This window comes from Mycetomoellerius zeteki, unplaced genomic scaffold, assembly GCF_001594055.1.
Source record: "Mycetomoellerius zeteki isolate Tzet28-1 unplaced genomic scaffold, Tzet1.0 scaffold199, whole genome shotgun sequence".
NCBI classification, from domain to species: domain Eukaryota; kingdom Metazoa; phylum Arthropoda; class Insecta; order Hymenoptera; family Formicidae; genus Mycetomoellerius; species Mycetomoellerius zeteki.
Genome location: NW_017256946.1, coordinates 239,796 through 258,257, shown reverse-complemented (window position 1 = coordinate 258,257; position 18,462 = coordinate 239,796). Strand labels below are relative to the sequence as shown.

At 30.4% G+C, this 18,462-nt stretch overlaps 1 protein-coding gene and 1 long non-coding RNA gene across 2 annotated transcripts in view; one reads left to right on the top strand and one right to left on the bottom strand.

The window, feature by feature from the left end:
* The first annotated feature begins 307 nt into the window (after positions 1–307).
* Positions 308–6,391, top strand: LOC108722196 (CG1567-like). The gene is made up of 7 exons (XM_018447177.1): positions 308–464; positions 2,435–2,538; positions 2,706–2,862; positions 3,718–3,840; positions 4,350–4,480; positions 5,346–5,622; positions 6,042–6,391. Exons 1-7 carry the CDS (start codon positions 322–324, stop codon positions 6,367–6,369), a joined length of 1,263 nt encoding a protein of 420 aa, XP_018302679.1. The 5' UTR covers positions 308–321; the 3' UTR covers positions 6,370–6,391.
* LOC108722221 (uncharacterized) overlaps positions 5,455–18,462 on the bottom strand; it is a 16,308-nt gene continuing 3,300 nt past the window's right edge. The window contains exon 3 of the long non-coding RNA XR_001936601.1: positions 5,455–5,524. This is a non-coding gene — a long non-coding RNA (uncharacterized lncRNA). The remainder of the gene's footprint in view (positions 5,525–18,462) is intronic.

The following is an 18,462-nucleotide window of genomic DNA, read 5'->3' as shown; positions in this document are numbered from 1 at the left end:
AAAAAACTGTTTATAAGTAATTATAGTTGGCTCAGAGAAGTATCTTAGAAGACTCTCCTTAGATTTTCGAAATAACTTTTTGTGGAGAAGGCCCTTTCTTTCTACTTTCTTCAGCCTCTCATCCACAGAGGGTATTGAACTCGAATGACGCGATGAGTTGGTGAAAAAGTCAGAGCTGTACCAGGCGAACGTACGTTACTTACGATACATGCACACACGCACGGTGAAAAGTATGCCGTGACCTCGAACAAGGTCCCGTTATCCTAAGCTTCGCCTTGAACGTCTTCGTCCTCCCAGTCTTGACTCGGAAGTCAAGCCACGATGATGATACCACTGCTATTCGCCGTCTTTCTGGTCAACTTTCCTCATCAACTTGCACAATCGAACGCGAACAATGGATTAATCAGGATTGCTGCAGTGTTAGGAGCCTCCGTGCTGCCCGTCGGACTCGCTGCCGGGCCCAGGTATCGTAGATCATAGATCTGCTTAGATCGCAAGTAGTTTATTTAAAAACAATGATCTTAAATAATTTTTTTATATAGGACCTAATATGTATATATATTTGTATATTTCTATAATTATAATATATATTTCTATATAATTAGAATCTATATTTCTAAAATTATATTATATATAATTATACAGGATGTCCTATTTTAAATAATGCATTAAGATTTCTCGAAAACTATGGTAGATAAGGAAAAATGTTTTAAACAAAAGTTGTATGATTCGGAAGGGGACATAAGAAGGTACCATTGATTTGACGTTGGATGGCGTCGCCATAGCCAAGTCAAGGCCACGTCGATTTTTTTAAGTGGAACACCCTATTTTTCATTACATTTTCTTGTAGCTTACCTCGAGAGCTTTTCAAAACACTATAATAAAATTTTTTTTTTCATTATTAGAATTTTTTGAGTTATAAGGCTCGAAAGTTACAGTACAGCCGACATTAGCATTATGCAATTTGTCCGACCGATGGCTAAAACCTCTTGAACGTTAAAAACAATTAAAATAAAGGGCATTTACCACGAGCGCTCGATATCTAATGGCGAATCTTCTTCCGAAGTCAATACTTAAAAATACATTCAATTATAATTTCTAACATAATCATCAACTATACATAGACGTTTCGACCTCATATCGGGCCATCATCAGTATATAACTAAAATTAACATACAATCCTATTACGATTAAATGTCGAGTATCTTCTTTTCTTTACATGTTCATATAATCCGTTGTTTTTTTTTCTTTTTCACATACAATTTTTCATGTTAACCGATGTTATCTAATTGTTGTACTTGCACACATAATTTCCAGATTCTGTGTATAAGTAGAACTTAGAGTATTTGATCTCATCAGTAGGTGACATGTTACTGTTTTCAATTTTCTTTGTGTACTCTCTTGAATGTTGTTCAGGATCCTGGATAACATTTGTCAAGATGAAAGCTATTGGATGTTAAACTTCTTATTTTTATTTTTACGTAAAAATGAATTTTTTGTGTAAAAATGAAAGTAAGAGGAATAATCCTGACACCCTGTATATATAATTATATATAATTCAAATTCATATTTTACAATTTAAAACTTTTCGAATATTGAAAAATTAATTTGTCCGTACTGTATACTTATTATGTCTATATATATATATATTGCAAAATTATATCTTTTACAAAATATATTTATAAAAATAAACTTGAAAGAACTTCAAAAAAGCTCTATGATTTGTTATAGATTTGTCTCTATTACAGAATTATCTTAAATTTAAAAAATTTCTATAATTTTTATATTATTATCAAAAAATTTTTTAATATTAAAAAATTTCTATTATCTCGGTTTAATGATAAAAATCAATTTTTTTTGTCATTTTAATCAATGAATCACTTAATCGTAATCTTCCCTGATATAATCAATCGGTTTGAAAGAACCGTCATAAATCACAATCACAATTAAAATAGCACACAGGGCTTTGTTGAATCCTAACCGTGTCAATGTCATTCTACCTAATCGACAGTTTCTTATCTTCAAGAATGCATTAACTAAGTGATTTTTAAGAGATTATCTCTTAAGTAGGCGGTAATCCTTTCTGTGCGTTAATCAACTTCACACATTCTTCAACCATTCTCGAACGTTGTTTTCCTTGGCACAGTGATTAAATTTCTTTTTCACACGAGAAAACGTATTTATAGAACTATTAATAAGTATTCGTCTGATTTATTAAAACGCGAAGAATCTGCAAAGAAATCTCTGCAAAGAATCTCCAAAAAAAAACATTCGTAATGACATTTCGCAACTTTTACATATTGATAAATATTTATGTATATACATATAGATAGGTATTTATGTCACTATTTCCTCGGATTGACGAGAATATAAAACCTTGTTACTAATTTACAAGCTTTAATTTATCAACATTTTATTAAATTTAACCATCTAGATATGTTCCAAAATGGAAAAAGCAAGCGTGCGAAATACCAGCATCTCAACACCCGAATTCGCATTATATTTGCGATGAAGCTGGTGAAGTGAAATGTTTGCCAGGTATAAAGAGTAATTTATTAAATTAGATCGAATTATACGTTTCAGCTGAATTAAAATATATTAAATCAGTTTAATAAGATAAAAATTAATGATTAAATGATTAAAATGTATATATTCTTTTTCTAATATATCTTTATAATAAAACGTTATAATAAAACATTATTTAGGATGGACTGGAGATCTCTGTGATGTACCAATTTGCCGCAAGGGTTGTGATCCCCTTCAAGGCTACTGTCGGCGACCAGGAGAATGTCGTTGTAAGTTAGGTTTCTACGGCGAACTGTGCGACAAATGTGTGGCTTTACCAGGATGTCAGCATGGAAGGTATAATCATTTGATATGTAATAAAGAAAAAGTGCACTTTAGAGAACATATAAATTTCTCAAAGCTTTACATTAACATAATAAATCTTGCATGAAGTTCGAACTATATTCTAGCAAAAATATTACACATATTTATTTTCTTTTATTAAAATCAAATATTATATATTAAATAATATATGTATAAATTATAAGTATAAACATAGAACATTAATTTATTACTGAATTATTATATTTAGTTATTACTAAAAATTAAATTAATTATATTAAATTTTCATTAACTCTCTTACTTATTTTATTTAAATAGTTTAAAATTCTTTTATAGTGTAATGGACCGCCAACACATTTATCATCAATATAAGGTTCTTTTGTTCTATTTTTTCAGCAGTTTAAGTTTATAAAGCTTTTTTTTCAAATCAGATAAGATTTAATTTTTATTACTTTTACTTAAAAAACATATTTTTAGATTTTATATAGATACATTTCTTTTTTGCATGTGCTGAGTGCGAAAATCGAACATTATTTATATTCATGAGAAAATTAAACTCTCTAATTAATTGTTCATCGATTTCTCATTATATATACGATAACGCCATAACAATTATACTAGATATCGATGTAACGCCCATGTGGTTATAATGCGGCACGATTTATCGTGCCGCACACGTACAATATAAATTGAACGCCGTTTGAATAACAGCCCGTATCAGCTTCGCTTTGCTTTCACCTTGGTTGAGCGAACGAGCCTAATTTCCGTGTAACACGAAACGCTTCCTCGCTTAGAGCAGTCTCTCGTGACCATCGATCGATTCCGTTTGATAGACAGACAGGGACTCAACGTTGAGATTTTCACTTTCAGATGTAACGTGAGCTTCGAGTGCTCCTGCGATCCCGGTTGGAAAGGCATGTTTTGCTCTGAGCCCATTTGCGCGCCCGACTGCCTCTCCAGTCAGGGTTACTGCGACAAACCCGGCGACTGCAGGTGATTAATCTTGTACCTTCTTACACGCGTTCACGTGCATGCTCTAATTGTTGCAAATATTTTCATCAAGACTGATTTTACAAACTATTAACTCCGAAATATTAAACTTATCAATAAAAACAAATTTTGTATATTTATTTGTTTTCTTTTATAACATTTGTTATTTATTATTGCTTGACTGAAATATATTAGGTTTTTTTTATGATAGATTCTCTACTATGTGTGGCAGAATATATTATTATAAAATAATAGATATATTACTGTAGAAAATAGAAAGTATGATAAGGAATTGAATTATTTAGAAATTAGAATATTATAAAAGAAATATATAAAAACGTATATTCTATAAATTTAAAGATATAGAGTCATAAAAATATTAGATATCAACTGAAAACTTTTGATGCAATAAACGTAACATAATTTAAATTCTAGGATCTTTCTTCAAGATTCTATAGACACAGATGTATAGGAAAGAGAAAAATCAGAGTTTGACGTATTCTTTCTTTCAGATGTCGTTTCGGGTGGCAAGGCCCCAAATGCAAACAGTGCGCGGTTCTGCCGGGTTGTGTTCATGGGACCTGTCAAGGGCCCCTCGAGTGTCGATGCGATCCAGGTTGGACCGGACTGCTTTGTCAAACACGTAAGTTTATTCCCGAAAGCAAATAGAAGAGAAACTCTTCCCAGAATAAACTAAAACGTGATTATCAACGAGAATCATTTTATTTTTGTTTATTCGGACAATAGAGAATGGGAGAGAAGGAATTTTTCTACAACATACATAAGATTCTTGTTAACCGACTTTGATAACATATAGAAAATATATACATTGAAATACGCGAGATTTGAAAAAAGAAAATGCTATCTTAAATCATGTATGTTTGCCGTTCAACAATCTTTTCTCGGAAATATCTTTCTTTTAAAAATCTCTTGGTAGAGTAGACATATAATATATAATATTATTGCATTTATCTTCTTATCTTTGCAATTTTATAAAATTAAAACATAATTTTTTAAAGGAATTAATATCAAACTAATTTATTTAAGAATTATTCTTAAGAAACTTTTAATCTAAATAAAATATATTTTAAAACTAAACTAAGACTTAAGATGATAATATAATAATTACATTAAAGTTAAAATTAACAATGTTTCATTATATTATACAATTATGTACCAAGGAGTCTGAGATTTCCACCTTATAAAACTCTATTAATTTTAATCTTATACATATGAAAGTTATAAGATTTTAATTGGTAATAAAATAATTAATACAGAAAAATGATACACAAAAACTATTTCCTTTTAACAAATATTGAATTCTATAATACATTTTCTAATTGATATAAAATCATTCAAGTTAACTCTAATAGCTTTATAATATATAAAGATTTGATAATATTATAATAGGCAGATTAATAAACCAATAATACAATACATAATATCCTAAAATGTTAAAATAAACTAATAATACAATACGTAATATACTAAAATGTTGCGTTTATTAGCGATCTGCGCGCAAGGATGTAGCCGGGATCACGGTAGCTGCAGGCAACCAAACACGTGTAGATGCCGCGTCGGCTGGACGGGACCCAATTGCACCGAATGTGTATCATACCCTGGATGCGTGCATGGATCATGTAAACGACCATGGGAGTGTCGATGTGAATCCGGCTGGGCTGGTGATCTATGTAACGAAAAGCTGACTTATTGCGATGAGCATCCCGATATTTGTCGAAATAACGCTACTTGCATCAGCATGACTCATGAGGACGGTGATTATAGGTAACAGAGTAAAATTCAATCTCATCGTGATTACAAAATGATATAAATAGAGTAATCTATAGTCAACTTTTTTCCTAAATATAAGTTAATTACATGTTAATCTCTTGTACATTATAATTATATCATATATAATTATAATGTACAAGATATGAATACATCATTATTTTTATTATTACATTCAAAATTAAAGTTATTAAAAATTAATCACATATAATTTTTCTTTATTAAAAGAACTCAATGATGTTCTACCGTTTTTTAAATTTCTAAATATTCGTAATATAAAATCCGCTTAAAATTTAACAATAGATGAGTTTTATTTGACTGTTTGTAATGTTCAATTTTAATGTAATAATGATTACATGATCGTGTGTCTCTTTAGAAATATTAGAAATATTAGGAAAAATTCGTTTTTCTTGTAGATGCATCTGTCCCCTGGGCTACATGGGCCGACAGTGCCAGATAAAAACTATGATACCATCGATGGAACTGGTACCACCGATGCCCGATGTCACTATGGAATTGTCACAAGACGTTCAAGACCTCGGGGATAAACCAAGTATCGAAGAAATTTCGAACGAAGATAAATACGGGGAAAAACCTTCTAAAGAAGAACAGACCGTGGAACCTCTTGGGCCCATTATAATCACCGATCCACCGACCACTAGTACCATAGATCCAGCTGCGACTGCGGGGAAATGGCCGATAGAAGAAGCAACAACTGAAAGAGACGACGAGAACGAGACATAAAATTGAATAATTGTCTGAAAGTTTATTTATTATTTTTCCACTTATTTAATTATTTATTTATTTATTTAAAGTCATGCTCGATTAACTATTCCATAAAAAATATCCCAAGATTTATTCAATTTCTTTTTTTATAAATTGTTGCAAACCTGTATGTGTTTAAAATGTAAATTACTTGAAAGACATTATTTTATAACACTATACAGGGTGGTCCATTTGAAGCTTCGGCACTGAATATCTCGAAAACTACGCATTGGATCAAAAAAAGTGGATAATGAAAATTGTTCGTCTCGAAGGGGGACATCCAATGATACCAAACTCGATCCTTCACCCCCCACCCCCGGGGGATGGGGAGGGGAGAAAATAAAAATCTTAAATGAAAATCCTTATTTTTTATTGCATATTTGGATCTGCAGAAAAAATTATATTGATTTGACCTACGATTGAAGTCATTTTCGTTGAAAGATGACTACCCTGTATATGTATATATAACTGATAACTTTTATTAATTTATTGTATCAAATTAACAATATATTTGGAGGTATGTTATTTGTGTTTGGAAATATCTATTTTGCAATTTATATAAGGCTTTTATTTTTCTAACCTTTTTCCTAACTTTTTTATTACAATATTATCATTTTTTATTCTTATTAATAAAATATTAAATAAAATGGAATGTTCTAAATGCAATTATTTCCTTTTCGAAAATTTCCTACACGATCTATATTAAAATTCATGAAAACTCGCCTTATAAACTGTAAAATATTTCTCATTCTATTTATCAAATTTCTTCGCTATTGTGTGGGCGAGAGATCCTGGATCGTGATCTAGACTAGCGGAACAGGGATTTTCGAGAAAGCTGCCCGACTATCTCTAAACCCAATTGCTACCTCTAGTAGATATAAGTAGGATGTAAGATATCTCTGAAGTATATCCTGCGAATGTGAAGAAGGGAAAAAAGGAAAAGAGAAAGAAAAAGAGAGAGAGAGAGAAACAAGTACGTGCCTGGATACATAAACCGCTCTCGAAGTCACGTTTCAGTGATCACACATTCGATTCGATTTCTCGATTGTGCGTGTGCATGTGCCGTTTTCACAGATACGCCGCTACGATCTGCTTCCCACATAAGCGGGCGCAGCCAGCAGAGTTACATGCATCGCTTACGTAATGCCAACGTCGACTGCATTTCGCCCTCCATTTCGCCGGATAAAGGGACGCCCATGGAATATGTGAGAAATCGAATATCGCGACGTATTTCCTATTAGTTTTAGAAGCAGAATGCCTATCATATATCTATCATTTAATTTTCTATCTTTGCATTATAATTTTTTCATTGTTCAATTTTACAATTATACTTTTTTATCCAAATCAACACACAAAATATTTAAAAAATATTTCTTTAATATTTCTTTAATAATTTTACATTAAATAAATATTTAAAAAATATTTGTAAAAATATTTAAAAATATTAAAAATAAATATTAAAGATGTGCTGATTGGGGTATTATCATAAAAATTAAGCAAACGAGCTCTATTCGAAGTTAAAATTATATAGATGTAGAACATCAATTAAGTGATTAATATGCTGATATTACTTAATAAGATAAGGGTTGTCGGAATTTCACGGAAGTCTCCATTTTCTTTCCCGTATTTTTCACTGATGTTTAATAAGCATTTATTTAGATATCTTGTGATAGATAACACGAATAGAGATTATGAGATTTACATTTATTATACGTTATGATTGCGTTACGTCACGTTATGCGGCAGGTGACCCCCTGCAGACCTGCTTTCATCTATGAATTCTTCGATCAATTTAGAATTGATTTTTTTTCAATAAAATGTTATAGAATATTATTATTTCTCGGAAGCTGAACTTTCTAAATAGGTTAAATATCTTTGTAAAGAAATTAGTTTTACGTAAACTAAATACTTGACACGAAATACTACCGTACGTATCTCTTGATAGATTTATCCTTCAATATTACTATAACTATAAAATACTTCCAAATAAATTAAATATTTTAAATTTTTTCAAAATTATAAACTCTTTTATCATAGCAAACTACACTTGAAATTAAATATTTTACTAAAATCTACTATTTGCTTTCATCTCTCTAAAGTTTCTTTGAAAAGACGAAGCTTTCTATCTTCAACAACTTATAATTTAGAAATTTTATCGATAAGAGAAATTAATGAAACATTTATGTTAACAAAAAATACAATTCTTAAAAATTTAGTCATAGGTAAGATGAAAGTTGATAAATGATAAATCCTGTATATTAGCATTAGTACGAAACGCATTCGATCCGCTCTCCTTTATAACATATAGAAATTGCGCACAATTTGCCTCCAGGTATTGCTCAGACCTACCGATTCCGCATCTTTAATTATACATTTTAGCGATAAAATCGCGATAAAATAACTTTCTACACTGTCACAGAGAGAAGGAGGCAATGCTCCGTCTATCCATTTGTCGTTATACACACATATAAAATGCAACAACATGTTGCTGTTTTCATTCTAGTTATTCGTGGAATGTGGTCCGGTGCTTTTTTTCATAGCTTCTAATTTGCATTCGTTACTTATTACTCGCTTATATCAAAACTATAAAGATAAAGGAATGTTCAAGTTATTTTAAAGGCTTTAACAAATCTAATATTGCAAACTTTCAGATATAAAATTAAAGTTACGCACAATTTCATCGTACGATGAAATTGTGCATAACTTTACTTTTTATTCTCAAGTCTTAGTAGATAAATAATTCAGTATTAACCAGAAGACAGATAATAATTGCGTAGAATAGCAATAAGCATCACGATTAAATAACTGCTTATCTATTTTACGCAGGATCATAAAAATGATCGCATTTTACGAAACGCGGTTAATCTCGGCGTTTGACATGAGAGGACAAAGTCACAACAAATATATAATTGGCATGCGAGGCTCTCGTCACCTTGTAAAAGCCTGACGCTAAATGAATGCGGCCGCTTTATTACCATCTTAACTCACGAAAGGGTATTGTAAAAGTCGCTACCGAGAGAAAAAACGATGTCAAACGTTCTAGCTGTTTGCAGCATGTTTTATTGAAATCATCTACATCATTTACATTGACATCATCGGTTACCCTCGTAAGCTAAGAGATACATACATATAAATTTAAATGAGTGACATATTAAATTGTATAGCAGAACTCCTCTCTCTCCCCCTTCCATAAATTTTTCAACTCTTTAGTAAGCTTTATCATATATTAATTACAATCAAGGAGCGTTGGGATCCGTAATTAATTTATTGATTGTATTATCGACATTCTCGATTGGCTTTTAATTTATTAGAGGAGAAGGTGGTATTATGGCCAGCGGAGATATTGTAGCTTCCATTAATATCTCCGCTATTATACATATAGCAAATTTTAATGATTACTTATGGAATTATTTGTTCAGTAGCTCGCCATTACATCATGACGCTAATATGCCAATACTCAATAGCCAGCACTTATTATAACGCATTGTTATTTTCAAATATTTCGAAACATTTCTAAGGAACATTTTAGCATTTAATTGCACCTACTTCCTCATTTTTTTTTAAACTTGAGTGTATTATCACACGAATATATCTATATTTGTGTGTGTTGTTTAACATTTATTTAACATTTTATTTGACTGTATATATTTTGAGTTATGCAAATTTAAACAATAGCATAGCATTTTGTTAATGTGGCCCTCTATGTATATTGATTACTTACGGTCTCTTTTTTGAGGTTTTCATATCAAAAGAATTATTTAATAATCGATTGTAGCTCTACTGTTAATCCATAGTTTATATTACGTGTACTATTTTTAATACTAAGATTCTTAGTACTGAGCAGTTTATATGCAGAAGTTATGTGTACGTATATACATTTATTTGCATACATTCTAAAATGTTCTATTTTAATAATTTTTTAACCAAACACTGTTTAAACTGTTTTTTTTTTTAACAAAACTTTTGTAAATCTATTTTTGTAGGAGGCCAAATTACTATCTTTATTTTTCTTAGAGTCATTAATATAGTGTCGCCACATTTTTATAAATAATGTCCTATGTAATAAATGTTTCGTAATTTTAAATTTAGAATCGATTGAACAAAACTTTGAGGAATGTAATCGTTAAGTTTTAAATTTAAATTTTGATTATTAACCAAGTTATTGTATAAAATGTAATGGGAGCGGGGGGCATTAATATACCACGATCTCTTCTATACATACTTCAAATATATAAGATTTAATAAATAATACTTCAAATATATATATAAAAAATCAGATTTATTTTATTAGAAATTTTAAAAAATTATTTTAAGTCAAAAAAAATCAATTTTATTCAAGATATTAATATTTTGATATTAAAATGATATTAACATCATTTATCAATATAACATCAAATCAGATATAAGATATAAGATTACAAAAAATGTATAATATAAATTTGCTTTAGGTAGTCTAATAATTATAAAATCGTATTTCTCTTTTATAACTATAAATCCTACGTTATATATATATGTATAGAAATATATAAATGAATTAATGATAATTGCGACATAAATATACATATCACTGAAAGATATACTTTCCTGATACTTGTTATAATCATAATTGCTGTTGCGCCATAACTGGCACGTGGTACATAATAAAGAATTAACTATCTTGAAGTGCATAGCGTTAACGTTTATTCGCCATATTCGTCACGCAGTTAAATTTGTGCACGTGCTGGCTGACAAAATAACGAGGTAGCCAGGGTATATAGTCGAATACGTAACCATTATCCTCGTAATAGTGTCTGAGAATGCTGCACCTAAAAAATTCCTCGATCTCTTTTGATAAAATCTTATCGAAAAATAGAAGCCATCGCGAGATAGCCGAACTTTTAATTCCAAAGTTATTTACGTCATCTTATAAATAATTAATCTTTATTTTATATCAATAACTTAACGGAAATATGCGCTTTCTTGTGTATATGAATTATTTTTTAATATCTCATATAAATAAAAAATTACATATATAATACATACTTCATCATTTTGCGTATTTACTTAAAAAAAGGAAAAAATAAAATAAGATAAAAATGACATATTTAACTTCTTTTTATTATTGAACTTTTTTAAACAGATTCTGAAATTTTTTAATATCTATAATAAGATTATCGAAATGTATTAAGCTGTAGCCTTAAGTCATTAATTACACGTGGGAACAAGATCAAAAGAAAAAAAGTTAGAGTGCATCGAGTAAATCGATGACGCGATCGGCTCGATGCTTCTAGAGCGAAACGACCCAGATTCTAATGTATGTGCGCGCGTGTAATAAGATTGGTATTACATATCAGAAGGCAATATATACTCACGTAAAAGCATGTATATTTATCATCACTGAGAACAATCTTTAAGGCCCATCTACAGACAGATTCGAGACATCCGAAGAATTTTATATCCCCGAACTTTAAAAACCTTCTAAGTTTCTATTATGCCTATAATAGATAATATTATGTTATAATAATCAGCTTTACAAATATACAAAACTTTAATAGATATAATGCCAAGTGATAAATAATTTTTATTTCATTTTTCACGTTTAATATTTGTAATTTTGTTTAACATTTCTTTAAAAAAGAATTCAATATAAAAATGTCTTTTTAATAAGCTTATTTTTTAGACATTATTAATTTTGGTCATTGTATTTGTAATAGTTGTATATTAAATAAAATGTTGGATATTCACCGAATAATTTTTAATCGATCATTTTATTTTTTTTTATTTTAATTCATATCTTTTTCTGTAACATAAGCAAAAAAAGAGGAAGTAAATTAATCATGTATTAAATAGCGCTAATTGATGCGAGTTTGTCTTATTTTTCTATCTAAATTAAATGATTTAAATTGAAAATTAAAAAACAATTAAATCACTTTCAATATATTTTTTTCATCATTCCAAACTCTTTTATTTCCAAATTTTCCGCAAAGAATTCGATAAAAGATCGATACTCACTGCATATTGTGGATACCGCAATAAAATGCACGAGTTAAAAGGAAAATCGGTCTTACAATTAGCCCTCTGCTACAATACTCGACTCGATTTTCATTACGACAATTGCTCGGAAAGCACGATTAACAGCGTCACGTTGGTGCAATTGCGGATCTGGAATTTTTTGATTGCGAGTGCGAGAACGGCGAAGGGCGAAAGGGAAACAGCTCTCGTGAAAGCCCCCCTTTTCCCCCTTCCGCTTGAGCAATCACGCTTTTCCTGTTCTCCGCCGTTTCAGAGTACACGTGCTCGAAATTCCGACCGACATCCGGCGCGGAGGGAAATATTTGCGCAATATTTCCGGATGAAAGGAACGAGAAAAATGAAAAAAGTAAAAATTTTCCTTTCTATAACCATTAATTTAATTATAATTGGATTACCATAAATATTTTATGTACACAGAAAAAGATTGGAAAAAGTACATAAACCATAATTATAAAATTCTTTAAAAATTATATAAATTTTTAAATTTAATAAATTATAATATATATAATAAAATTGCAAATATATATAAAATAAAAAATTTTATTTTAATTTTCTAAAAGCGTTAAAATTAATTGTGCTAGCATCTTAAAAAATGCATTAAATTATTAAATATACAATTATAGTTGAATAGTTTCTAAATAAAAACTTATTATCTTTTATAATATTTATATATATCTCTATTTATAATTATAAAACGAGAACGAGAGAATTTGCTACGAGTTAATTTCCAGATTAAATGAAACATGCTACTCGTAGCGAAATCTTTCATTATACGATACCTATATCGGAAAGTTCTGACGAGACTCACCTCTCACGCTTGCATTTACATAAATGCACGTGTTATTTACTCACAAGGTAGTTGCACGTTGCAGTGATTAACGAACCCGGTTGCTTCTGTTTCTTAAGTGTACCCTTCACCAGATTCCGCGGGGATGCAGTCGATATCGCGTTTGTATATCATGCATTTGTAATGAAACGATAATGTTGCAATGATTTGAAAGCGATGATACAAACGTATCTCGGACGAATCATCGTGCGAAAGTATAATATGATTCGAAATAATAAAATAAATTTTTTTTTACACGAATTTCTAGTTTCAAAACGATATTCTCAATTTTAAAATTTATATTAAAAAAATAATGTGAAAAATTATAATAAAGAATTTCAAAATTTAAAACAATTTATTTTATTTCAACAAAATATATTAAATATATTTTTATTTATTTATATATTTATTTTTTATATTATTTTCACATTTGTTTTTATTTCATCATATAATTTATTTATTCATTTGTTTTTGTTGATTATAATCAATGGTGAATTTGAACGTAATAAGATACTCGCATAAGATGTTTCAAAGCTTTCACGGCCGCTGCACAGATTTCCAAAAAATTGGACGCGACATACAAATTAGTATTTGCGCCGAACTCGTAATAAATTTCACTCTTGATAATTGAGACATAAGTTTCTGATTGCGACAGCGCATAACCCACATATAATTTGTAGGAGGTCAACTGCATAAACAGAGCATTATAGCATGCCGATAATAATATAGTCGCCAATATCGACTTGCTAGACTTCAATTAATAGCTCAAAATCGATTTCACTTGATACTAATAGCAACAGAATAATAAACGATTATAGCTACTCTTTTAGTTTATACCCGATTATCGCGCTTACAATATCGATTGCGATAATTACTAGCGGAATAATCGAGAGAAAGTTTAGAGACTGAAAAAATTTTTATTTAATTTTTGACTTTTATTGTGTGATTTGAATAATTAAATAGTAGACTTTCAAAATGCGTTTTGTCCAAATTTTGTTATTTTCAGAAAACTAGAAAGAAAGAAATTCCGCACACAAGAAAATTACGCACTTTACAAGAAAATAACAATATGCCAACCAGTAGGATGTGAAATATTAAACAAATTTGCTAAACAATTACTAAAAATGCTAAACAAATTCATTTTGTTTGTCTCTAGTTAAAAAACATAATACGCTTCGAAATGTCTATGTTTTTTCATCATATATAAATTAACGATGAAAAAATGCTTTCTGAACATCTCAGAGTAGCTTAATAATATTAGTCTTTCAACACTGAACATTACGCCATCTCTAACTAAAAAAATGAAATTTTGAACAAAATGCATTTTGGAATTCTGCTCTTCAATTATTGATGTCTTATTTTCTATCTTATCTCTTCTAACACGAATGTATCAAATTTTATTTAAAAAATATAGAGAAAGAGAGAATAAACTTCATACAACAAATTACAATAAATGTTTTTTCTGCAAAAATTTAATATTTTCATATGAAAAGAAAAGCTCGAAAAATAAACATTAATGATACAAATATATTCTACGCAAAATGTACCTTTATTATCGCTAGTGTCAACGAGTCATTTCTGTGTGTTTACACCGACCGAATACATCAATACATTCATTACCTACATACACGACAGATTCAAAGAATTGGAAAAATATATCAAACGTTATGGATTTTAAATAACGTAATATATTTTTAAATACACGCAAAATTGCAAAATTGCATAACGTATGCGATTTATTTATTATAAATGATTAATAAAATTGATTATAAATTATTATAAATGTTTCATAAAATTTTTTGTTCAATTTTTATGTAAACTATTTTACGAAGATCTTATTTGATCCTTTTTTTTATGAAATCTGAGATATCCTGTTAGTTAAATAAAATAGGAAGTTTATCTTGGTATATTTGTTACACACACATGAGTAGTTATTACTGAAAAAGTATAATTTTTTATATTACATTCAGTTTCACAAAAATGCAATAATTTTGCATTTCATTATTATATCGTATCTCTATTACATATATAATAATATATGATGATCCAATAGAACTTCCATGTCATTAGCACCAATAAGTACTGGTGCCGCTGAAATCGTAAAACTAATTCGCAATTGTGATTGCGGGAAAATAGAAATCGACGAGCAATCAATTGAGATTAGTATTACATGATTTAACCGTAGGCATCCTGAGACTGCTTTTCTACTTAATTTATCAGAACAGTTTAATTTCGTATGCGTGAAATTTTTAGCTTGTACATATTCGCTGATGCACGATTATTGCATTTCGTAAAAGTGCAAGTATTGATTACAAGAGTTGTAATGTTATTTTCTAACTATTATTATTGTTATTTTCATTGAAATATATGGAAATAGCATATTTGGATCAAACAATAATACAATCCCTATTTTCTCTAAAAAAAACTTTCTAAAAAAATGTATATTCTCTAAAATATTTAGATAACATGCCGGTAAAATAAATGAAAGCACTTCTCTTCTCAATTTTCCATGGAAACATTTCATAGAGTGTTTCTGCTCTCCCACCTCTCTCTCTCTCTCTCTCTCTCTCTAATTTTATAATATTTATACATACGATATTACCAAAAATATAATATAGCTAAAAAAATATCAAATTCGATATACAAATATTAATCGTGAGAGATCCAATTTGCGCTGACAAATATTTCAGCAACGTTAAAGATCATAACATGAAAATCAAGTGACACGAATCGAATACGTTCTGATGTTACAGGGAAATTCAATTAGACATGATCGCCTACCGCGTTAACGCAATTTATTACCGTTACTCCGCAAGCTAAGCTTTTCGTCGGTCAATCAAGACGTCGACAGACAACGAGAGAGCTAAATAGGAAATTACCCGTGAGCGGGAAATGCCTCGCAGCTGTTCTCGTATCAAAGAGTGAGACAGAGAAAGAACGAAAGAGCTAATCTTCGACGCCTGCAACACCGCAATAAATTCTCTGTCATGGCTGGTAAATTAACGTAATGACTCACCTCGATCTCGAGCAGCGTCTGACCTTGCTATTGTTCGTCGCGCTATTGTGACCTCACACTGGTCACTCGAGACACTCGAGGCCATGAACAGATTTCACCTTCTTAATAGTAAATTGTTGCTAAAAGACGGATCGACAGCTTCATGGCACGCGCCATGTGTCACCTTTGATTTACGTGAATATCATTGTTACGTGATCGATATCATTCACGTCGCGTTGTCGTATATCGTATAATATATAAACGTCCGTGAAATAATCGACGCGAGTGATATATGAACGACTCGCGTATGGTAAACGCGGCGCGGATGTAGCTTATTGGCTGCGTTCAGCAGAGAAAATTAATCAGCAATAGTGAATTTTTAATATGATTGATTCTTACACTTAAATCCAGCGAAGAACTAAAAGCAACAACCAATTATATCACCGAAGAATCATTAAGCATTAACTGATTAGTTTTTTCTGCTGAACGCAGCCTGTTACGAGTATCTTTATCCTGCGAACGAGAGCGCCGATTATTCTCATCAAGCCAGCGCCGATTCGACAATTCAAAAAAATTTGGTGTAATAGATGTAGGTACCAAAGTGCAAGAAGTGCACCACAAATTTAGACATAATAGCCTTTTTTTTATTGCGGCACGTAAAATTATTTCTCCAAATTTTCAGGAAAAAAATATCAGTTTCTTGCTGAAAGAGCGGAGATAGAGGAGGAGAAAGAAAGGGAAGACGCAACCACTCAAGTCTCAACTATAACAGCCAAATAAAACTCTTTATCTCTTATATATCCATTGTTATATGGGATCTACAGTTTAACGCCGGATTCGAACGGCGCTGGTGATCAAAGATCTCTTAATCACCAGATGAAGTCATTTTCAGTTCCTTAAACGCGAAAAATCGCGTATGTGGGCGCAGGTGGGATTGAACTCGGATCTACAGATCACGAGTCAATCGCACCGAGCGGTAAGCCACTCGACGCCTCGCAGATATGAATTATATAGATATGTATGTATAATGCATAATAAAGATTTCACAAAGGAAAAAAATATTCTTACTCTCTACATTCTTTGGAATGGAATCTTATTCTAAAGAATAAGAGAGTGGCTCAATTTTCAATCTTTAAAAGCGAGATTTCACTCAACTATAAATATACTTTCTAAAACTTTTAGAGTGAATTGTTACTTTGAGTGACAATTCACTCTAAAAGTTTTAGAAAGTATATGTATATAACTATAAGTATATGTAAATAATTAATTTATATTATTTTTATTTTTAATTTATATATATATATATATCATTTTTAGTAAACAAAACTAAATTTTTTCTTTAATTTTCTCTCTCTCGTTCTGTCTATACACATGTAGTATACAGGATGTCCCATTTTAATTGTAAATGTCCACCCCAAATAACTTTCTTATTTTTGATTTTAGAGAAAAATGTTTCAGACAAAAATTGTATGGTTTCGAGGGGGTCACAAGATGGTACCATTGGTTTGACCTTGGATAATCATTTGAAAATTACATGAAGGTCACCTTCAATTTCTTAAATGGAACATACCATTTTTCATTACATATTCTCGTAGCTTATCTCGAGAGCTTTCCAAAACACTACAATAAAATATTTTTCTATTGCGTATTTTCCGAGTTATAAAGCTTTAAGTTTGCGGTATCCTTTCTAAAAAAAAGGAGATGTTAAATCGATACTCGAATGTATCGAAGTTTATTGTTGTCGCTTTTCCGCGATGCTGATTGGTTCTCTCGCTGCGTTTACTTCACGAGTATCTGTCATTGCCAAAATTGTGTGTTTTGACAGTTCCGTATTTGAAAACATCCTGCATAAATGTTAAAAGCTTAGTAGCGCGCGCCTGTTATGTTCTAGTTCTAATAAAAATACAAATTCGCTTTCCTGTAGTCTTATCTTACATGATCCAGCCAGTCAAGACAAGATGAGTTTTTGTACAATTACTTGTCAAGTCGGGTGATCTTGAGGGCCATTCTTGAATTTTACGCCCCTTGACTTTTATTTCTGGGGCTACATTAAAAATAAAGTGTATTCTAAAAAGCCAACAACCGTTGAAAATATGAAAAACCGGATTAGAAATGCTTGCAGAAATATTAATGCAGGTGTTCTTCAAAAAGTTAGGGACGATTTTCAGCGTAGACTTGAATTATGCATACAAGTAAATGGCCAAGTTTTTGAACACCTAAAGTAATTGTACAAAAACTC